The sequence below is a fragment of the Grampus griseus genome, assembly GCF_964374135.1.
Source record: "Grampus griseus genome assembly, chromosome: 10".
Lineage (NCBI taxonomy): Eukaryota > Metazoa > Chordata > Mammalia > Artiodactyla > Delphinidae > Grampus > Grampus griseus.
In genome coordinates, this window is record NC_139004.1 from 103,200,550 (window position 1) to 103,224,090 (window position 23,541).

General features: G+C 58.0%; 1 protein-coding gene across 3 annotated transcripts in view; it reads left to right on the forward strand.

The window, feature by feature from the left end:
* Window positions 1–23,541, forward strand: part of MGLL (monoglyceride lipase) — a 101,738-nt gene that overhangs the window by 73,730 nt on the left and 4,467 nt on the right. For all 3 annotated transcript variants that reach the window (XM_082663940.1, XM_082663939.1, XM_082663941.1), the window contains 4 exons: window positions 2,020–2,156; window positions 3,371–3,481; window positions 10,993–11,082; window positions 23,127–23,342. In XM_082663940.1, coding sequence (XP_082520066.1) covers window positions 2,020–2,156; window positions 3,371–3,481; window positions 10,993–11,082; window positions 23,127–23,342 — 554 coding nt within the window. The remainder of the gene's footprint in view (window positions 1–2,019; window positions 2,157–3,370; window positions 3,482–10,992; window positions 11,083–23,126; window positions 23,343–23,541) is intronic.

Here is a 23,541-nt window from a genome sequence, read left to right on the forward strand (position 1 = left end):
TTATTTTGAAACTAATCGTATATCAAATTAGTAACATAAGCACACAGAGAAAATAATGATCACGTATTTGTAATAATTCGAACTTTAAACATAATACTCTGGGGCTTTCCTGGTGGCGCGGTGGTTAAGAATCCGCCTGCCAGTGCAGGGGACGTGGGTTTGAGCCCTGGTCGGGGAAGATCCCACATGCTGCGGAGCAGCTAAGCCCGTGCGCCACAACTACTGAGCCTGCGCTCTGGAGCCCGTGAGCCACAACTGCTGAAGCCCACGTGCCGAGAGCCCGTGCTCCGCAACGAGAGAAGCCACTGCCATGAGAAGCCTGTGCACCACAATGAAGAGTAGCCCCTGCTTGCCGCAACTAGAGAAAGCCCGCGCACAGCAACGAAGATCCAATGCAGCCAAAAATAAAATAAATAAATAAATAAATTTATTTTTTAAAATGGCAGTATTAAACATAATACTCTGACCGTTTCATTACTGAACTGTTTTCCAAGGACGGGAGGTGGGGTAGGGGGAGTATTGTTTAGTGGGTGTATCAGTCAGCTTGGGCTGCCATAACAAAGTACCCCAGGCTGAGTGACGTAAACGATAGCAATTTATTTTCTGAAAGTTCTGGAGGCCGGAAGTCCAAGATGAAGGTGTCGACAGGGCTGGTTCCCCCTGAGGCCTCTCCCCAGGGCTTGCAGACGGGCGTCCCTCTGTGTGTGTCTGTGTCCTAATCTCCTTCTCTTAAAAGGACACCAGTCACGTTGGGTTAGGGGCAAGCCCAGCGACCTCATTTTAACTTAATCACGTCTTTAAAGACCTGTCTCCAAATACAGTCACGTTCTGAGCTGTGGGGATTAGGACTTCAGCACGTGAAGGGAGTGGGGAAGGGGGACGCAGTTCAGCCTGCGCCAGGAGCATGAGGTTTTGGTCTGAGGAAGGTGGGAAGGTTCTGGGCGTGCATATGGTGGCGACGGTTGTGCAGCAGCGTGAACGTGCTCGATACTGCTGAGCTTGCACTGGAAGATGGCGAAGATGCTGTGTTACCACAATAAAAAAATAAAAATGAGTTTAAGAGGACTGAGGGTGCCGCTGAGAGGGTGACAGAAGGCTGTGTGCGATGGGCACTCGTGGGGGACGGACAGTAGGAAACAGGAGTTCGGGGTCTGACCACACAGAGGGTTTCCGAGTTTGAGGTCTGGGCGGCCAGCCGTTCCAGCCGCTGTGAGCACCCCCTCCACTCTCCGTCCGTGAAGCGGGCGGCATGGTCACTGCAGCTCTGGGCAGGTCCGCTTGCTGTGCTTCCTTGTGCTCTGGGAGCTCCTCCTCGTTTGCAGTTTTCAAACCCCCACATTGCATGGTTTCTATGGCGACTGACGTCCCTCCGAGAGGGGAGCATGGAGGGACCCTCAGAAAGAACGCAGGGAAGTGAACAGCACGGATATGGGACGGGCAGTACAATCCAGGAGGGAGGGAGCATGACCTAGTTTTACGGCTGCTTCGCTGAGAAGGTTCTGGCAGGTACGCTTGACTGTCTTATGTCTGTCGCACTGTCTTCACCAAGAGCTGTAAAGGGAGGTGACAAGATGCAGCACTCTACCTGGTGAAAAGCTAACGCTTGGAAACACAACTGCGAGGGTCAAGGACTTGGGAGAGCCCAGGGAATTCCAAGCCTCATCCGTCTTGTTTCTGGCCACTTGGGGAGAAACGAGGCCTAGTGAGACTCCACGTGCCTGTCCTTTCTTTTTTCCTGGGATACGGCCACAAGGAAGGCACCCTGGCCGCGTGGACAGGCTTTGTGATGTTCACATCCTGGCTCGTGACTTCTGGCTGTGTGACCTTCACGTTCCTGAACCTCTCTGTGCTTCAACTCCCTAGTCTGTAAGATTGGGGAGAAGAGTTCCCACGGTCAAGAGTTCTTGGAAGGGCTTGGTGGGTCCTCCCTAAAGAGTGGCTTGTAATTCCGTGAGGAGACCCCTGGGCTTGGCAGGAGTCAGCCTCTGGTAACTGGTTCTGTTTCCTGTTCTCTTCCAGTTGGCCACGGGCAGAGCGAGGGGGAGAGGATGGTGGTGTCTGACTTCCAGGTTTTCATCAGGGACGTGTTGCAGCACGTGGACGTTGTGCAGAAGGACCACCCAGGGCTTCCCATCTTCCTCCTGGGCCACTCCATGGTGAGTAGACCACGGAAGAGCCCTCTAAGTCAGGCCGGGCCCCAGCCCCAGCCCTGCGGTGGGTGGAGGGTGAGGGTCCCGGGATGCAGGGGGCCGCCCTGCCTCTGGCCCCATCGCACTCTGCCTGGCCAGCACAGCCCCCTCTGGGAGTTCCCAGACAATTTATGCTCAGGAAACGAGGGCCAGCATCTTGGAGGCAGCCCCAGAGAAGCTCACCTCCGCCCGTTCCTTCCTGCCAGGGCCCAAGGCGCCAGGAAGGCGCCACTTCATGGTGGGGCCCCAAGGGTACTTCTCCCTGCACGGCCGCGGGCGCGTCTCAGGGCAGGAGGGCCCCTCAGTCAGCCTGTGGAGAAACAGAGGTCCTATGCGTCCTGCCCGTTTCAGAGTCACACAGTGCACATGGGAATTAGGATGGGGTTCCAGAGGAAACAAGTCCTTCAAGGTCATTGCAAATCCCTTTCACCTTTTAAATCCATTAACCCCCTAAGGATCAGCCAACTATAATGTATAGATCAGGGCTCTCAAGCTGGCAGCATGCAGGCCGGATCCGGCTCTAGACCCCCGCCCCAGTGGCTGGCAAAGAACGTTTTGAGCTGCTTGGTTTTGAAAGCTGGGTGACTTTTCCCTCCCTTCCAGCCCGGTCACTGCCGGGCTCTGTTCCTGCGCGTCTGTTACCTGCCTGGCCCTCGTGAGCGTGTGTGGTGTCAGCCCTGGGTGCAGGTCACCTTCAGCTTCAGCAGACAGCCAGGGCCGCACGCCTTCAGCACCACCCGCGCTCTCTAACTATTCTTCTTGGAACCTACATTTCTGGGACCTTTACTGAACCAGGAAAACAGAAAAAGGGTAGCAGTCTCTTATTATCATCAGATTTTTTCAGATCTCGTGTTAAGGCTGACGGAATGGGTGAGTTGGGAGTCTGCCAGCTTTGGGCTTGAAATGAAATAGAAACATGTTATTGTTTAACTTGCAGCCCACAAGCAGGAACCTTATTTAGATCTCCCTGAAATGTTTGCTGTTGGAAAACCCGGAGGAAAAAACATGTGAAAGCAAGTAATTGCAGGTCTAGTTTATCCAACATTTGAGGGTGTCTATTCCAAGGTACCGTCCTTGGGGCTCTGGGCCGGGACTGCAGCCCAGCAGGAGACCCGCGATGGGGCGGCTAAGAGCCCACGCTGGCGACGCCCACACCCACATGCGGCCCGTTCTCATTGCAGGGGGGCGCCATCACCATCCTCACGGCCGCAGAGAGGCCCGGCCACTTCTCCGGCATGGTTCTCATCTCCCCGCTGGTTCTCGCCAGTCCCGAGTCTGCCACGACTTTCAAGGTAAACGGACTTCCGGTTCCATGAGACTCCTGCAGCTTCCCTGGCCCCGGGGCGTCCGTTCACAGCTAGAGTCTGGGGGAAAGGGCTTCTCCCACGATTGTGATAAGGTTTGGACAAGTAGCAAGCATTGTTGTCCCTGGAATCCTGTAGTTTCTCAAGTCAGGTACTTTTTTTCCCAAAGGCAAAAGAAAAATGGCTTCCTTCCTGCTTGTGCATGTTTCTCTGGTGAACGTTAGGAGGAGGAAAGGTCACGCGGGTTAGGAATCCCGCGAAGGGGCCTCTGTTAACAAGCCACGTGCTGGGCTGGGGCTCGTTTCCGGGGACCGTTGGCCAGCATCGGCCACGGCATGCGGACGCGGAGCTGCAGGCAGTTGCTAACGGGACAGCGCCGGCGCCTTCGCTGTAGTACTTTCCATCCCTGAGCACTTTCACCTCTGACCTGTCGGATCCTCCATTCTGTTTTCCTGGCTGTAATGTTCCACGCGGCGCAACCCAGTGGTTCCCGCGTTGAGCTGGGCCTCCTCCCCCTGAGGAAGGAGATGGGACTCGTGGCCTCAGCAGGGCTGCCGGGTTGTTGACACATTATGGACCTGAGGTTTCAGAGACGGGTAACCCGGTGAGGGTGGGGAATCCCAGCCACGAGTGTCCCTGAGCAACGGTCAGTCTCTCCCGGTCGCTGGGGGACACTGCTGCCCCCGAGCCAGTTCTCAGGACTCTCAAAGGAGCACGAGGGGTGAGTGAGGCAGTGAGTGGGTCAGGGTCATTCAGTGGTCCTGGTCCGAGTAGAGTAAGCAAGACCAGGATTTCAAAAAGGGGGTCCCCACGGCGCGCCGCACGCTTTGATTCGTGATTCGTTCTGCCCGGTGTCGGGCACGTGCTGGGCTCACAGGTGAATCGGCTCCCTCGGCTCCCACCCTCACCCCGGGAGAGGTCGAGGCCTGCGCTTTACGGTCGGGACGACTGAGGCTTGGAAGGGACGAGCGACTCTCCAGGTCCACCCCAGTGTGGTCGACTGGGATCTGGGGCTGTCCTCTCCTCTCCCCATCAGGGGTGTTTCCCCAGAGAAGAAAGTGGACGTTTTCCCTTTGGGAAGAGTCCAGGACCGTGGGGATTTTTGGATGAAGTGCACCAGGGGATCAGGGCAGCTGGGCCCCAAAGTGGAGCCCACAGGCTTTCCCCCAAGTCACTGGCAAAGGGGGAACTTCTGGGCAAGGCCACCAGCGTGACCTTCCGAGCCTGCCGCTGATAGATCACCTTGTCAAGTCAGGAGCCGGCTGTCCCCGGGGGGATGCAAGTCTCCTCCCATTAACCGAGACAAATGAGATTGCCCGCTGCCCCCAGACCAGAGGACACATGCTCCCCGTGAAGTCTGTCGCTGCTCCGGGCTTCGGCAGTTCTGACGGGCGTTCTGCGATGCGTCTGCCACCCCGGACCACGGGGTTACCCTCCACGTCTCGCCTGACAGCCTTCTGAAGGAGTCTCACGGAATCGTTGTTTAAAGTTTAATTGACACATGCTTAAAATAATGTATCTATACGGTTCAAAATGTGAGAGGGGGAAAGGGCATGAGTGGAGTCTCCTCACGGTTGCAGGCGGGCAGCCACGTAGCAGAGTTTGTGCATCTCTGCGGGTGCGCACACCACTGTGGGTCCCTGTGTTTCACACACGTGGGAACACGCTCTCTGTGCTTCCTGTTTTGTTCTTTTGGTGGCCTGTTTGTTTTTGTGGGTGGGGTTTAGTTTGGTCATTTTTCTTTGTGATACCTCTTGGCGCATAGGACTAGGAAAGGCCTCGCTGCAGGCCTCGGGTCAGGTGAGGCCCAAGGGGGATGGCCCTGGGTCAGGTGAGTCCCCCCTGCAGGGATGGCCCTGGGTCAGGTGAGTCCCCCCTGCAGGGATGGCCCTGGGTCAGGTGAGGCCCCCCTGCAGGGATGGGCCTGGGTCAGGTGAGGCCCCCCTGCAGGGATGGCCCTGGGTCAGGTGAGGCACCCTGCACAGATGGCCCTGGGTCAGGTGAGGCCCCCCTGCAGGGATGGCCCTGGGTCAGGTGAGGCACCCTGCACAGATGGCCCTGGGTCAGGTGAGGCCCCCCTGCAGGGATGGCCCTGGGTCAGGTGAGGCCCCACTGACTGGCCTTTGGGTCTTCCCAGTGGTTCACTCTTACGGACCCCAAAGACAGACAGCCTCCTGGAGACCACCCTGGCTGAGGGGAGGAGGGGCCCCTTCCCTGGGTAGAGTCACACTGTCAGGGCACAGAGCACAGGGCAGTGTCCTATTCTGTGACTCTTCTCCCAGAGCGAGGCTCCTTGACAGGTCAGAGGTTTGTTTCATGGCAGCCAGTTCCTGATGGAGAGATTTTGAAAATCATTATAGCCAGCCAGCGTGAGATACCCAAGGCTTGGAGCACAGACGGGCTTGTGGAAGATGACAGCTCCCCGCTCCAAACGTGAGAATGCCAGACCCCCCCCCCCCCAGATCCCGCACATCTGGTTCTTACTCCATTTTCAACAAGCTGGGGTATATTTAGCCTGGGGAACAGACAAGGAGGACAGAGTCTCCTGGTCCCAAATGCTGTCTGTGTTCAGATCGTGGTGGGAGCAGGAGAAATTCAGAAACAGAAGTCCTGTGCATCAGAACAAGTCTCAGTGGTTAATGGGAGGTTTCCTGGGGATTGTCTCATGCCCCCAGGCATGCTCTGGGGAAGGCAGCACTGCAGCCAGCCCTGGGCACACAGGGGAACGCTTGGAAACAGGTGTCACACCCTGAGCTTGCCAGGCCTTGTCCCGGGGCGACACGCAGGAGGGGCTGCAGGTTAACCCAGTCCTTTCTCTGGGGAAGACCCCGACATCCCCCTGGATTTCTGCCCGGGGTCAGGGCGGGGACTCAGGCTGCCCAGAGGGTAATCCTCTAAATGACCTTCTCTGCCTGTTGCCTGGAGGTTGTCCCCTGGGGTCAGGTCCGAGATGCAGGAGCCATCCCAGTGCTTCCGGATGCTTCTCCACCCCCACCCCCACCCCCGCCCCGCCCGCCAACCAGGGCACCTGGCCAGGTGGGGCTTGAGGGGCCGCTGTATACCGAGCACTCATGCCAGACACGTACCATCTTATTTCCCCTCCGTCACCACCCCGTTCCCGTTTACAGACGAGGAAACGAGGCTGATTGTCTCGCTGAAGGTCAGCGTGAGCTCTGGCTCAGGCGGCAGGCGTGGCAGGATGTTCCCTTCACCCCGAAACTGCCCTGGATCAACTCTAGCTCACCTCCCCTCTGAATGTCACTCTTCTGCTTCCGGAGTCCGGAAGGCCCTGGAGCAGGGGGTGGAGAAGGGACACGGAAGGGGTCTGGGGAGTGGCCACTCATTCAAACTTCAGGTAAAATTAGCCTCAGGAGTCAGGGCTTAGCTGGGTCATAAACCGGCCCCTGAATCTGGCAGCGGCGATGCACCAGGTGTGTTGTTACCTCTGTAAGGCGTGCGGGCTTCCTGTCGTCTGCCGGGAGGCGCACTCTCCCCCACCCCAGAAACTCTGGGCTGTGCCCCGGCCATGCACTCCTGCGCCCACGGAGGCCTGCACTTCTGGCCTCCTGTGCGTGGGTCAGCCTGTTGAGCTGCTGTATAAAAGTGAGTGTAATTACTTCCCTCGTGTCAAGTCTTTTAGTGGCAGAAGCTTAAAAATGATCTTCGGGAGCCATTAAAACCTTGGATCAATAGAGGCATTTGTGCAAGTCACGAGCACTTAAAGCGATGGGGCTGCAGTTAACCCAGGGGCGCCCCAAGGGCAGGCCAAGGACACGTGGCCGTCCGCTCGCTTGCTTGTCGGGGGTGGACCTCACTTCCGGGAGAGTCATCCTCTTTTGTCGCTGAGGTAGTTCGGGGCTCCAGCTGTCGCCTGGTTCCGCAGGTCACCTCCTGCCTGGGGTCCCCGCTCTGAATGACATCAGCGTTTGCTCAGTCGACCGAGGAGTGTTGGTGGAGCTTCTCCTTGGGGCCGGAAACCAGAGGGCGGTTAGGGACGAGCTCTGGAGGAATTAGGTGTCACGCAGCCTCCTAGCAGCCCTTCAAACCGTTTCATTTTCTCCATTTTAGAAATGGAGACACGGAGGATCGTAGACCTTCTCCGGGATTCAGAACCACAGTTCGAATCCCACTTTGCCCAGCTCTGAGTCTCCAGGACCGATTCCCCCACTTCATTACCTTCCCTTTCCAGGGCTGGGGTCCAGTGACTGTGTGTAAGTCGTCATGGGTCTCGGCCCCCAAATTGTCCTCAGGCGACATGCCCTGGGGCCCCCGTTGAGTCGGGGTCCCTGGGACCTGTGTGGTGGCACAGACCTGACTTAGCCTGTTGGAGTCACGATGAGGGTGGGGTCTCTCCTCCAGGGGGCCCAGCAGGGGTTGCCCCTCTCCTGAGCTGGGTCTGGGGCTCTCTCCAGCGCCCCTGCAGGGTTGTCCGAAGAGTTCGGAACGCTTGCTCAGAATGGCATCAAGATGCAGTGTCTTGCATCCCACTCCCTTTGGGTGAGGCACTGCCCCTCACTCTTCTTCCCGTGGGCACAGGTGCGGGGCTCTCGCGGTGGACGGCGCTGGGGGAGATGATGGCAGGAAGCAGCAGCAGCCTGGACAAATCGCTCTTTCGGGCGTGGGGTCTGCTGGGCTCCCTCCGACCCCCCGCCTCCTCACCACGCGACCTCAGCACCCCTCCTGAACCTCGTCTTCCTTGATCCACCACTCCCGCTGCTCCGTTTCCTAACGGAAAAGCTAATGAAATAGACCAACCCTAAGAGAGCAGCAGGGAAAGTGAGTGTGTCGAGCAGCCGTTCAGAGCATCCTTCCCCACGTGCCGCCTCTTTTCCTCCTCTGGTGTTTGTGGGGAAAAGGCTAAGAAACACCTGATTGTTTTAGCTGTGACATTATTGCCATCAAAGGTTTGTCTCTACCCAGTTGAGTCTTGTTGGAAATGTGGCCAGAATTTACTCTGCTGGTTTAGAAAAAGAGCTGAGGGTCAGGGTGGTGCAAAGATGTCTCACTGTGACTCCTTTGAAAGAGAGGCTTACACATTAGGTGTGTCCGTGTCCCTGGTCCTACACTGTGGGGGTTGGGGACACTGCACCACCTGGGCCACAGCTCAGAGCAGGTCAGGCAGAACCTCTTAGGGTGGTGCTTCTCTGACTCAGGCTACCTGCCCCTCCACCTTCAGGGCACACACGAACGCCGGGGGTCCCGTGAAAATGCAGAGCCTGATCCCTGGCAGCTGCCGGTGCTGCTGGTCTGAGGACCACACGTAGAGCAGGGGTCATGGAACATCAGGAAGGGACAGGGCCTGACGGGGGCCACGCCCGCTGCCAGTACACCAGCGGGGTGCAGGGAACAGGACTTCAAAACCAAGCGCCGTCTTCTGTGGAGACCAGGGGCTCAGGGCCATAGCCTGTCGGAACTGCAGCAGGAGAGGCCCCGCCGGACCTCAGCGATTGTACTGGGACAGGAAGGTGAGGGGGCAGCCGGACTGCTGTGCATTACCTGGTCCCTCCAGGGACCGGACCCTTGCACTGTTGTTTTCGTAAAGCAAATGCTTGCCCAGAAATGGCTCTCTTCCTCTTTTCTTCCCGTGAGGCTCTTGCAGCTTCCCGTGGCTGCGCAGAGTTCCTGTTAGTGATGCGGAGAAGACCACATGCTCAGGGACGGAGGCCAGGGCAGGTTTCCCTGTGGCCCTCTCCTAGAGGCAGCGTCTCCCCTGGCTGCCTCGTGCCCACCCCACCCCCCCCACCGGGAAACTAGAATGAGGACGGCATGCGTCTCAGCCCTCCTCGCCTGATCCTCGTGGAGCCTGAGCTGTCAGTGTCTCTTCCTGGGGTAGAGGCCTTGGCACTTTGGGGTGTGAATGTTTGGGTTGAGAGGTGCCCATGGTGGGAGCAGAGACCGCAAGGGTGAAGGTGAGTCTGACCCTCCACGAACAGCTGGCAGCGGGCCCGCGTCCACGCAGAAACGGTGCCCGGCTTGGACAGTGGAGTGGGCCCTGTACAGTCTCTGCCTTCACGCCTGCCACGGGGCAGGTGCCCAGGCGATGTGTCCCTGGGCCTCTTCCTGCTGTCGGCTATCTGATCGGGGAGTGGGTAGGAAGCTACTTGCCGAGGAAGAGCCGTGTCCTTGAGGAGTCCGTGCTGGACGAGGCAGGCAGACGGGCCAAAGTGGGCAGCAGGGTCTGGTTGCATCGCACACGGCCTCCCCAGACTCCTGGGCCTGGCAGGGTCACACATGGAGTCAGCTGAGCGGCTCCGTGTCCTTCAGGAGGCCGTGGCAGGGCATCAAGGACAGCGGAAAGTCTAGGACCAGTTCTACAAGCTTTGGGATCCACGTCGTTTTCCCTAATAACGTTGCCCTTGGGCCACTGTTGCTGGAAGGGAAAGGGCAGCTGCATCCCAGGCCCCTGCCCACTTCCAGCTGGCCGTGTGCAGTGGCACTGAGCCTCTGTGTAACAGACAGTGTCCTCGTCTGTTACACGAGGGTAAACCCTCACCTCACAGCATTTGTGTCCAGATTAAAAGACTGGGCACCTGGGACCGTGCCCAGCACACCCAGGGGTTGTCACTGAGTGGATGTGTGTGCCTTCCCGCGATGCAGGGTGCCAAGAGGCAGCACCTGTCGGCTCTGTGACACGCGCCCTCCGCGCAGACCGAGGATTCATGCTCGCCACCTTCCGTGCAATTCTAATTTCAGCGTTTCTCAGCTCGCTTTTGAAATAGCATCTTTCATCCCCGGGTGTCTGCACAGCCCAGAAACGGGAACAGCCCCCCTCTGCAGGCAGACGTGTGAGATCCAGGTTCACGCTTTTCCTGGGTAAACACCAGATCCAGCAGGAGGGGGTGGGAAGGCCTGGACCTGAGCCAGGACCATGTTCAAGGAGCACGCGTTGAGCACCTCCCGTGTGCCGGTGCCTTTGCTCACAGTGGTCCCGTGGGGAGCTAAGGGGACAGGCTCAGTGATGTGCAGCTCCATCCACACACCTGGGGCCACACAACCAGCAGTCAGATCGGTGTCTCCCTCAGCGCCGTGTCTAATCGGCCCAGTGACTGTTTGTGCCCCAAGACAGTCAGCAGGCGCTTCCGGATCAGAGCGTGTCCTGCCTCATCTCGGGTGACTGGGTGCGTCTGCTCCTGCTGTGTTTTTGAAGGTCCTCTGAGAGGTGCTCGTGCACAAGCACTCAGCTAGGAGGTCCTGCACATCATTCAAAATCATGACCCATGAGGGATCTAGGGAGGGTAACTGCACAGAATCAGGGTCAGCAAAAAACACACGTGGTGTCCCGCTGTCACCGCACGGCCTCCCCTCGCCCGGCTCACCCACAGGGGCCCAGAGCCAGACCAGTGAGGCCGTCTGGTCGGAGAGAGGAGGGTCCTCGGGTGCCCAGCCCGGGACCAGGCCTGGCTGAGGTCCAGTCTGGGTGTCCCTCTCCTGAGCTGGCCCCAAGGGCAGCTGGGTGGGGGTCCCACTGCACTCACCCTGCACTCACCTCTCCCACCTAGGTCCTTGCTGTGAAAGTCCTCAACCTTGTCCTGCCGAATGTGTCCCTGGGCCGGATCGACAGCAGCACGCTCTCACGGAATAAGACAGAGGTGAGTCTGTCTGAAGACCTGGGGCAGCTGGGGCTGGTGGGGGGGAAGGCAGCAGCCCCGGGGGGAAATGCAGGCGTTAGCTCTGCCTCGGCGTTTACCACTATCTAGCCAAGGCTCTGTGCGAGGTGACGGGGACTTGAAGATGTATGAGACGCTGTCTGGCTTCAGGATTGGGTGGGAAGGAGTGGGTGGCGGTGCTGCCTGAGCTGTACCCACGTGTGCAGAGGAGCTGACCAGATGAAACTCTGTGTGTATCAGCCAGGTCTCTTTTGGTTGTAAGTGACAGAAACCCAACTCAAAGTGATTTGAGCAAAAAGAGGGATTTACTGGTGAGTGTAACTAAAGGCTTCAGGCATGGCTGGGTCCAGGGGCTCAGGGTGTTGTTCACCATCTCTCTCCCCACCTCTCATGTCCCCTGGTTTGGCCTCATTCCCAACCAAATTCTCCCCAAGTGGAGGCAAAGCTGACCACCAGCAGCTTTACATGAGCAACTGCAGTGGAAAGGCCGCACCTCTTCCCAGCAGACGTCTCAGGGCTGGTTCTTACTGGCCGACAGTCTGGGTTACTGGTCCAGGAAAGCGGGCGGCATCAGTCCTACCCAACCTCGTGGCCTGAGAGCAGAGAAGGGCAGTTCTGTTGAGGGGCGGGGTGGATAGGATCGAGGATGGAAGAATGGATTCAGGCCAGGCCACGTGTCCACTGGGTTGGGAGCCGGAGGGGGATCAGAGGAAGGGGTTCGTGGCAGAGGGAACAGCACGGGTGACGATCTCGGCACGAAGAGCCTGTTTGCAGAACAGCCGGTAGTTTGCTTCGGCCACAGTGTAGAGGTGAGCGGCAAGGGGTAAACTGAGGGCAGGTCAGGAGGCACCGCTGTGCCGGGGGTGGGCTACTGCCCTCAAGCAGAGCTCGCTGCCCTCTGTGGAAGCAAAACCAGCCCAGGAGGTGTCGCGTGCAGGGTGAGGCGGCCTCAGGCAGATACGCCGGGGGTTGTGCGATGTCACCGTCACCCCCTCTGGGACCAGACCCCAGGGTTCAGCATGAACGACGGTGCGCCTTGACGCCAGGTCCATGCAGAGACCGGGGTTGGTCTGTGAAGGTGCTGCTCAGCGGACCAAGCCCCTCCCCTATAGTGAAGGGCCGGCACCTCATCCCCTCCTGTGACGGGGCCCTTATGCTCCGTGCCAGGCTTGTGTCACGTGCTCACCCATGCACAGCTCCCGTATCGCGGGGGAGCAGACTGAGGCTCCCCATACGCAGGCACATGCCTGGGGTCACCCGCTGATGGGACTAGCCTCAGAGCTTAGGTCAGCGGGTCCCCAGCCCGCTCTGTCTGGGGGGGCAACAACCCAGTGGACAGGCGGCACCCTGGGCGCCTGGAAGGGATGGTCCTCAGGGTTGAGCACATCACTGTGCTGCTCTCCTGCCTCAGCCTCCCATCTTGTGTCAGGAGTTTGAAACCAGGGAGTTGCTGGCTGCCCACGGACCCTGGAAAGTGGAGCGGGTGCCCGGCATCCCAGTGGCCTCCCCCGCTTCCTTGGGGCTTGAGCCGTCGGACTCTGGCTTCATTATAAAATAAGACCTCCTGGCCCTTAGAGCCACTCAGAGAGCAGGCAGCTAAATGGGGATCGTGCCTAACGTGTAGGAGGGGACATTCCCGATCAGGGGTCAAAACCCAGGCCTCCGAGGGCCGGCTGTTTATGAATCTGGCTTGTGTGGGCCCTGTGCGGGGAGCCTGAGGTGGGCCAGTCCGCCCAGTCGTCCACATTCCATTTGAATTTGAATTTAATCTATTTTTTAAAATATTTATTTATTTGGCTGTGCCGGGTCTCAGTTGCAGCACGCAGGATCTTTAGTTGCGGCATCCGGGATCTAGTTCCCTGACCAGGGATCGAACCCGTGCCCCCCGCCCCCTGCATTGGGAGCGCAGAGTCTTAGCCACTGGACCGCCGGGGAAGTCCCCAATCTAATTTTAAAAGCAGTAACTCCCAAACCTATGTCCTGGGGCCAAATTTGACCCACCAGGGTCAAGGACATTTGAGTAAAGGAAGAAGATTTTCATTCCAAAAGGCAGATCTGTGTGGTGAGAAGGCACAGTGTTAGGACCCAGAAAGACCGAAGCCAGTCATGACATGAGTGAGGTCAGTATTAACCCCATTTCCGAGGTGAGGAAACCGAAGCTTGGAGGTTGCATAGTTTGTCCGAGGTTACACAGCCAGTCAGGGGCAGAGCTGGGGCCCGAAGCCTTTGATTCAAAGGTCTCTGCTGGGACGCCTCCTCCCAGCTAGTATTTATTTGCGAGCGTGAAGCTCTCTCTCCTGCTTTGTAATTACTGGTCCACACGGCCCGCGGCTGGAGACCATCGCTGTGTGTGCAGGATCGCTTGTGAGGGGAGTCGTGTGGGCAGGGCCTCCTCCACCTGCCGCGGCCAAATAATGGCCCTGGCTCAAACGTGCAATTTCCAGAAAAACCACTGATCTGTGTGGCAGCTGTGCTAGGACAGCAGTGGGCTGGAGGAGGGACCTCCCTTTGAGAGGAAACGTCGAGGTGCAAATCCGAATTGTTTATCTCACCACCTGAAACCACGTGGGCAAAAGGGAAGGAAAGAAAGGTAATGAGATGATTCCGAGCCCTCATTGTTTGAAAGTAGCAAATTTCAGAGCTTTTATCTCCTTTCTGAAATAATGGCAATTTCACTGAAGGCCTTATGAAAACAGCAGAGTCTGGGCGAATACCCAGCATGCAGCCTCCCCTTGTGCGCTCATCCCCGCCCCCGTCCGTGGTGGCACACCGGCCTGTATCAGGTTTCTGCCGGGTGGGGTAAGCGGGATGACTCTTCAGAAGCACTCATAAATTCCCCTGCTGGGAAGACTCGGAGGGTGGACTCGGGCTGGAATAAATAGGAAGCAGGAGCTTCCAGCCCTTGGCATGGAGAACGAGCCCCTCTCCTGCCTTCTCTCTGAGTCGCCCTTTCAACATTCTGCTGAGCGTTAAAAATAGCAGTGCCGAGGGGGAAAATGTGTTCAGAAGAGGCACCTCCCAGATCCAGCACCGGGTGTCTTAAGGCCCACTTTAGCCGAGACATTTCCCCTGGAGGCCTGCAGCTTTTTAAAAGCCTCAGGAGGAAAGGAACCATTTGCTTCACAAGCTCACTGAAGTGGGACCTGGGGGAAGGGGCTGCAGGCTGGGGTGCGGGGGGCCTGGCGGGCTCCCGGGGGGATTCGGAGGTCGGCTGTGTCTCTGGGGAAGCAGGACGTTTGTTTGGGGCTTGATGTGGCAGCCAGGACTGCCAGCATGACACCCTCACTTCACAGAAGCGAGCCCTCAGACGCACAGGCTCCCGGCATGTAGGAGTAAAGGCAGACATGCCTGGCGTTGGCTCAGCACCACCCAGTGCACCGCGTCGCGGCCCTCCGTCTCCCCTCCACAGCTCCGGGAAGTCAGTCTTAACATTTGATGTTTGTGGAAACTTAGGCCCAGAGAGGGCAAGTCACTTGTCCAGGGACACACGGCTACTAAGTGAGGATTTGAGCCTAGGTCCTCATGTCCGAGCCTTAGCTCTGAAGTGCTCCTGGAATCCTGGGGACAAGCAAGTGGCTGCTCGGCCTTTGTTGTGTCTGTGTGCACCGTTAGAGCCCCCAGTCAGCACACTGGCCTACTGTACTGACATGGTAATCATTCCACCCTCAACCACGGGTTTTTTGGAATGTGATGAATCCCTCCCACTCTGAAAAGCCTTGAATGTTCTAAATAGTTCTCCGGCCAAGGCCGCCGGAGGGGGAGGTGTGAGGGGGAAGTGCTGAGGAGCTCCTGACGCCCCCTGCACACCATCGATGACCCTCCGACCGCTCACAGACGGGTACCCTGCTTCCCTTCGAGGCCCCATCCCCTGGCCCCGTGTCCAGGTCTTCTGCTGGGAACGTCCACTGTTTATATATTGGGGCAGTTTGTCTTCTAGAACCGAGTCTCTCTTCTCTGTAACTGTGCTGGGACGCCCTCCAAGCGTCTCCTGGCTGGTTTACATTCATGCCTGCTGGCCATATGGTGAGTTCCGGGCACCCAGGGAGCTGAGAAGGGGCCAGCTCTGCTCCCTTTCATTTCTGTGGTGGGTTCCGCTCCAGACCCCCACCCAGTATTTGCGGTGTGCCTGCCTCAGGGGTCAGGCCACTGTTGCCCTGTTGCCTGCGTGTCTTCCGCCCACACGGCTGGGAGGCCACCTGCCCGTGGCCCTGGGAAGCTCCTGCCAGCTCTGGGAAGGCTCGGCCATGCCGAGGCGTTTGACTCATCGTAACCAAGGCTAAAGATAGGCTGAGGCTCCCATGCTGCCCCCAGGACACAGCCTCCCACGAGCCCCTCTGAGAGCCGGTTATTACTTTCCAGTATAACCTGCTTGCTTATCTGATCTTACTCTGTGACTCGCCGTGGTTCATGGCTCATGTCGCCACAGAAGACTTGGCTATTTCGGGCAGCTGATAATTTACCGACGTCTTAAAAAAAAAAAGGAACCATGGGAACATCTCTTGGCGTGGGCCTCCGTGTGGGGTGGCCGGCGGGGGAGCGCGTGAGCGGGCCCAGCTCAGGCCAGCGCCCTGCATACGGGTCCGTACCCCTGCCTCCCAGCCCTCCTTCCCCCGGGACTCTGGCAGAAACAGCTCCGAGCTCGAGAGAGGCAGATCCCTGAGGTCAGCAGCTGTAATGGCAGCAGAAAAGCCACGGCCTCTGTGGAGAGCCTGTCAGAGGCAGTTCCAGCTGCCAGCCAGGCCCCAGACAAAACGAGGCACCCCCTGCCCTGCCTCTCTCCCAGGTACCGTCACGGGTCCAGCAAGAAAGCAGCTGCAGTCCGGGCAGGGCTCACCCACCACAGTCTCAGAGGTACCACCGGTGACCTCGCAGCAGGCCGGGAGGTGAGGGGCAGCTGCAGGCCGGGCAGGGCTCACCCACCACAGTCTCAGAGGTACCACCGGTGACCTCGCAGCAGGCCGGGAGGTGAGGGGCAGCTGCAGGCCGGGCAGGGCTCACCCACCACAGTCTCAGAGGTACCACCGGTGACCTCGCAGCAGGCCGGGAGGTGAGGGTTGGAGGCCCATTTACGTGCAGATAGGACGCCACTGACTTGCCAAGGCTTGGGATACTGGCCAAGGCCGATACGAGCCCCGATATGAGTCTGACCACGGGGGTCTCCTGCCCCAAACCTGCCCAGGGGATGCGTGGCTCCTCCCGACAAGGGGATAAAAATGACATGAAAGCCAAGGCTGCGGGGAGAGGAGAGGTTAATTTCCGTAATTCAAACTGGAGCTTTCCCTCCAATTTTAATTGTGGAAAATTTCAAATCTACAGAAAAGTGGACATCGTAGTATAGCATACACCTGTATACTCCTCCCCATAATTCACCAGTTGGAAGTACTCTGCCATGCTTCCTTTATCTATGCTTAAATATGGAATATCAATGTGGACATATATTTTAAATACTTTAAGATTTATTGTGCTAAAATATACAGAATATAAAATTGGCCATCTTGACCAGTTTTAAGTGTACAGTTCAGTGGGGTTAAATACATTCACATTGTTCATCCGTCACCACCGTCATCTTCAGAACTTTCTCATCTTCCCAAACTGAAACTCTTCCCCACTGAACACCAGCTCCCCAGCCCCCCCAGCCCCTCCCCCCCGTGAATCTGACTCCTCGAGGGACCTCAGTGTTTGTCCTTTCATGACCAGCTTATGTCACTGAGCATAATGTCCTCAGGGTTCATCCGTGTGGTAGCAGGTGTCAGAATCTCCTTCCTTTTTAAGGCTGAACAATATTCCATGGTCTGTATAGACCATGTTTTGTTAATTTATTCATCCTCAGTGGACACTGGGTTGCTTCCGCTTCTTGGCTCTTGTGAATAACACTGCCGTGAACATGGGTGCGCAAGTATCTTTTCAAAACCCTGCTTTCGATTCTTTTGGGTTTATACTTAGAAGAGGGGTTGCCAGGTCGTTTTGATATGCATTTCCCTAATGATTGGTGATATTGAGCATCTTTTCACATGCTTTATTGGCCATGTGTATTGATATATCTTCTTTGGAGAAATGTCTGTTCAAGTACTTTGTCCATTTTTTAATCAGGTTTGCTGTTGTTGAGTTGTAGGAGTTCTTTATATAGTCTGGATAATAACCCCTTATCCAGGTACATTGTTTGTGAATGTTTTCTCCCATTCTGTGATAGTGTTCTTTGATGAACAGAAGGTTTTCATTTTAAGGTAGTCCAGTTTATCTATTTTTTTCTTTTGTTGCCTGTGCTTTTGGTGTCATATTCAAGAAATTATTGCCAAATCCAATGCCATAAAGTAGAGGCATTGTTTTGGCTAAAACTTTTTTTTTATGTTTGTTTGTTTGTTTATCGATTTTGGCTTCGCCGGGTCTTAGTGGCAGTACGAGGGATCTTCGTTGCGGCATGCAGGCTTCTTAGTTGTGGCGTGTGAATTCTTTGTTGAGGCATGCATGCGGGATCTAGTTCCCCGACCGGGGATTGAACCCAGGCCCCCTGCATCGGGACCGCGGAGTCTTACCCACTGGACCGCCAGGGAAGTCCCCTGAAACTTTTGAAAGGAAGTAAGTTGCAGACCCTGTGGTCGTACTTCAGCATGTGCTGCCCGAGAGGAAGGACCCAGAATAAGGACATTCACGCACAAGCCATTCTGTCATCACACTTCGGGAAAGTAACAGTAATTCCCTGTCATCATTCCTTTCATTACCTCTCACCATCTGGTCCATGTTCTGATTTCCTCAGTTGTGACCAACATTTGATTCCAAGACACGAGACCACGCGATCTTGCTGTTTTGTGACCAGCAGTTGTGAACATGGTCCTGCAAGACCCCAGTGATTCTTTCTTGTTTCTCTTATTATTTATTCCATCCCTGGGCCTGTGAAAAGGTGGCCGTGGCCCGTGTGATTGGGTGCAGAACGTGGGTCTGCTTTTTCCCTTCCCTCGGTGACCACTCAGGACCTGTGTCTGGTTCCAGGGTCACACTGCAGGGACCACCACTCCCAAGGCACAAGCAAGGTGACCCTCTGCATCACTTCTGGTTCCAGTGCCCTGTGGCAGGTTTGTGCAAACCGCTTGCACCCACCTGCCCAGGGCCTGACCTGCCGGCCCACCTCAGGGCTCGAAAAGCAGGTACAAGGGTGAACAGGAGTTCAAGCTTCAGTAGCAGAAAGCACTTCTCGGGAAGAGATGTTCGGTAGTTCACACGCCCTTGATCCGTGGCAGTGTATACATGTAGGCTAATCCCCATTAGTCCTCTTTCTGTCCAAAGTGGAACTGCAGGTCCTTACTTCTGGTGGCTCTCCTCTGGTCCGGCTCAGGAATTTCAGTCCCCCAGGGCGGGGCGCCTGCTCCGGGGTTGGGGTCATAGCGGGAACTTGGGCCTCGGTAAACAGGGCTTGCTTCAGTCGGCCGTGCTGGGGAGCCTCTGTGGAATCAGGCAGGACCCTTATGTCCCCTCCCCACCCTGCAGGCGGCACGTCAGGCCAACAGACACCGTGTCACTCGCGCTTCGGACCCGGCCCTGTGTTCAGGGTCACATCGTGGGTCTGTTAACAGCGGACAAAGAGGCGGGGCAGGGGGAAACTTGAGCTTCCCAACAAAAAGTCCAGAGGCGAGGCCTAGGAGAAGTTTTCTCTTGTCCAGCTCCCTCTGCAGCAGTCCTGCCGTTCACGACCAAGGCGGGGGCGAAGACATGGCCTCTGCAAAGACCTGCCAGTTCATCTTCGGGTTCCCACAGGTTTCTGGCTCCAGAGAACACTTGGGTAGAGTTGCCCTGCTCTCTCCAGTGTGCCGGGGAAGGCTATCTGATTTCCCTGGGGTGAAAATGGGTGGATTAAGAGAGATGGAAACAGCGGAGGAAGGAGATGGGAATCCCAGGTGGCCCTGAAGCAGGTGGAAGATGAGGTTTCCGTAGGCAGAGGGAGGGGATGGGCTGGAAGGAGAGTCGGAAGACCAGCTGCAGACATGTCTGTAGGTGCCTGGGAGGGAACGCAGGAGGTTGGGCCTGCTGGGCTGGGCCTCTCTGGGAAGTGTGAAATCACGTGGGCAGGACACTCACCTGTGCTCAGAGGCCCCCCCCACCCCGTGGCAGTCCGTGAGGGTGGCAGCACGCTACAGTCCTCACCAGGGACGCACCCGTTTCTCTCCTGGGGCGTGCTGGTTCCCTGCAACTCCACGCCCCCTGGCCGCTTGAGCCCACAGGACTCACCTTGACCTCCTCCTGTCTAAACACGTAGCGCAGCGTGGTGAGAGGTTGGGAATGCTGATGGTGGGGCCCGCCTGCCTCGTTCTCATCCTGGCTCTGTCCCTTACTTGCTGTGTGACGTTGGGTGAGTCACCCAGCGTTTCTGAGCCTCAGTCTCCTCATGTGTAAAATGGATAATGATGACAGCCCCTGCGTAGGGGTCCTGCAGAGACTTGAGGGGCAAGTACATGTAAAGCACTCGGCACAGCACCTGGCACAGAGGTGAGGGCTCAGGGCTAGTTATTTCTAATACTGTTCCAATTAATCTAATTTTGAGTCTATCCCAGAACAGCTTTTCAAAAAAGAGGTCAAGAGATCTGACTGGGTGGGGGTGGGGGGTGATTCCTGGATTTTGCTCAACCAGAAGTTTACGAACGCTCCCAACTGTGGGTTGCTTCCTGTGCTTCAGGGCAAAGCTTTTTCAAAAGGCAGGCCCAGGCTTCCCTGGTGGCGCAGTGGTTTCCTGGGCCCGTGAGCCATGGCCGCTGAGCCTGCGTCCGGAGCCTGTGCTCCATGCCGGGAGAGGCCACAACAGTGAGAGGCCCGCGTACCACAAAAAAAAAAAAGGCAGGCGCCCCAGTTGGCTTGTTCCCAGCTGTCAAGTCAACCTTGCTGAGAGCCCTCAGACCCCCCGACAGGGAAGGTGCCAGAAGAGGCTGGGGCTCGGAAGAGGACCCTTCCTCGATGGGAAACCCAGGCCGAGGAGTGACGCTGCACCTCGCTGCCCCGCGCTGGGGTCAGGCGGCCGCATGGCATTAGCCTCGCTGTGGGGCAGACCCAGCCTGGGCCCCAGGGTGCACATCCCATCCAGACGCCCGGCGTCCTCCGGGGCGTGACCACCGTCACCCCCATTTCACAGATCAGCAAACTGCATCCCAGAGAGAAGAGCCTTGCCCATGTCACACAGCTGGGAAACGTCAGGGCTGGGTGGTCTTCCTCACAGGGTTTCCCCCCAAGAGAAAAGACGTCACGTCTCAGCTGGTGGACACACCTCCAGAGGTTGGTCACCTGGAGCAAAGGTGCCCTGGCTTGGACCCGGGTCCACAGCCTCCAGTTGGTGTCTTCGCGGCTGTGCTCCAGAAATGGGGGGCGGGGGGGCAAGAGAGATTGCCAGAGACCGAGTCCTTGTTGTGCCTTTAACTATACTTGTGCTTTGAGACCTCTGATTCACGTGCAGTTGTGAGAAATAACTCAGAGGAGCTGTGTGCCTTGCCCAGTTTGCCCCAGAGCTGACATCTTGGAAAACCACAGGGTTATGGCGACCAGGATACCCTCGGGGGTGAGTCAGGCCGTCCCCACAAAGACCCCATGTTGCCATTTTGTAGCCCCACGCCCTCAAGCCTGACCACCACTCGTCTGGTCTACATTTCTCTGATTTGTCCTTTTATTTATTTATTTTTTTTGCGGTACGCGGGCCTCTCACTGTTGTGGCCTCTCCCGTTGCAGAGCAACAGGCTCCGGACGCGCAGGCTCAGTGGCCATGGCTCACGGGCCCAGCCGCTCCGCGGCATGTGGGATCTTCCTGGACCGGGGCACGAACCCGTGTCCCCTGCGTCGGCAGGCGGACTCTCAACCACTGCGCCACCAGGGAAGCCCTGTCCTTTTTTTAAAATATAAATTTATTTATTTATTTTTGGCTGTGTTGGGTCTTTGTTGCTGCGCGCGGGCTTTCTCTAGTTGTGGCAAGTGGTGGCTACTCTTTGTTGCGGTGCGCGGGCTTCTCATTGCAGTGGCTTCTCTTGTTGCGGAGTATGGGCTCTAGGCTCGCGGGCTTCAGTAGTTGTGGCACACAGGCTCAGTAGTTGTGGCTCGAGGGCTCTAGAGCGCAGGCTCAGTAGTTGTGGCGAGCGGGGTTGGTTGCTCCGCGGCACGTGGGATCCTCCCAGACCAGGGCTCGAACCCGTGTCCCCTGCACTGGCAGGCGGATTCTTAACCACTGCGCCACCAGGGAAGCCCCCGATTTGTCTTTTTAAGAATGTCGTGGAGACGGAATCCCACAGTAAGTGATCTTCGGGCACCGACTGTTCGGTCTTTGGTTTTGAATGGGCTCAGGCTGTTGACCGGTGCTCCGGGCCTGGCTTGGGCTGGGAGGGAGAACGCTGTCTGTCTCCTGCCTGGGGGACAGGACACGACCCTCCCCCACTAGGAGAACTTTTGGTGGATTTAGGTCTTAAGCCCTCAGAAGGCAAAGGCCCTGGGGTTGGGCGGGGCTGGTTACCTTAGGGGAGGGTTTGGGCTTCTGAGCCTGTTTCCCTGAGAGGAGGCGGTCCCTGCCCTGCCTTCCCGGCCGCCCCTCTGCCCGCCCCCCCCCCCCCCCCCCCCCCCCCCCCCGTGCGGTGGTGGCTGGCACAGGGGCCTGCCCTTTCCCCGACACAGCTGGCGGCTCCTCCCAGGTCTAGAATGGACCATTGTGTACACAGCGCCTACGTGCTCCAGTCGTGGGAAGAGAGCCAAGAGTGGGAAGCCACCTGTGCCGTCAGAGCGGTTAACCCGGAGCCGACTCCCTGCGGGGCTTCATGGCCGTCAGCAGGGCAGGCGCCAGGCCGCTCAGGAAGGAGGTGACCTCGTGGGCCCTGGCCCTGGGCGTTCGTTCACCGGGACACCCGGCAGCCAGGGCTCTCTGGCCCCGCCACCCCTTCCCGAGCAGCCCTCCTTGCAGACCCTGAAGGAGCCCCTGCTGCTCCCGTGTTCTCGGCCCCCAGACTGGTGGCCCGGCCCCGCGGGAGGCCCGCCGTCTCCGCTGCAGTAAGGGGCTCATTCATCTCGTGTGGCTTTTCCCAAGTGGTCTGGCTCGCCTGCTCCGGAAGAATCAGGGTGGTGGGGGGACCTGGGACAGCCTGTCCCTCTCCAAGTGGATCTGGGACCCTGGATGAGGCCCTGCAGGGAGTTGTCACAGGGAGACGCGGCCCCCGCCCGAGAGTCAGATGGAGACACAGTGGACACTCAAGCCTCCTCGCGGGCAGCTGACCCTCTGTTCCCTCACCCCTCCTGACACCACACAGCTCTTGAAAAGAGAGGTGAGGGAAGAGGGGTCACGGCCCCGACCTGGTCCGGAGAGTTCTGTGGGCATGTGTCCCGTCTCAGCTCACGGCAAGCAGGCCACTCACTGTCCCCTTGGGGCAAGAGGAGTGAAGCCAGAAAGTCAAGGACGGGGCCCGGGTAGCCCCGCAAAGGGCATGGTCAGATCCTCAGCCGCAGGTGAGGCCAGTGTCAGAGGAGGTCCCGGCAGGCTGACGGCTGAGGAGGGCGGGCCCGGCCGCTGCGCACGTCCACAGGCGCAGGGGGACAGCAGACCTGCCTCTCAGGCTGGCAGGCCGCCTGCTGGAGCCACGTCCTGCAGCCCGCGGGGGTGTGCTGCCCAAGCCTTTCCCTGGCCTCGTTCCCGCACACACAGCCCTGTGACCCGGCAGTCGTGGGTGCCCCTCACCCTCTTCAACCAGGGGACACTGTGTCAGGACAGACAGACTTAGAGAAAACAGAATCCACTCAGACTGACACCGAAACATCTTCTGAGCTGTTCCTGTGTGAACTCATCAAAGCGAACGTACGATGTCGCTCACGTGAAGAAAACCCACAGCTTGATACTGAAACCGTCCCAGGGCACAGGCGTGGATGGCGGGGGGGGGGGTCACAGAGCAGGCTGGAAGCAGGGGCAGCGCGGCCGGACTGACCGGGGGTCCCCACCCCAGGCCCGCCGCCGGGGTCGGCTCTTCAGAGCCAGAGCAGGAGGGACCGCGAGGGCCTGACGGGCCCTGTCTCTCCCCCCGCAGGTGGACATCTACAACACGGACCCCCTCATCTGCCGCGCGGGCCTGAAGGTGTGCTTCGGCACCCAGCTGCTCAACGCCGTGTCGAGGGTGGAGCGGGCGCTGCCCAAGCTGACCCTGCCCTTCCTGCTGCTGCAGGGCTCTGCTGACCGCCTGTGCGACAGCAGGGGCGCCTACCTGCTCATGGAGTCTGCCAAGAGCCAGGACAAGACGCTCAAGGTGAGCAGCTGCTCCACGTCCCCGGGGCGGGGAGAGTGACGTCCCTCTAGGGCACCTGCCCGAACCCTTGGTTTAGGGCTGGCCTGGCCCCCGGGGAGGCACGTCCGCACCTGGCCTCCGGGCAGAAAAGGTCGTCCTCCTCAGAGGGCGTTAGGCGTGTCACGCACAGCAGGATGGAAAATGCTGTTCCACGTGGAGC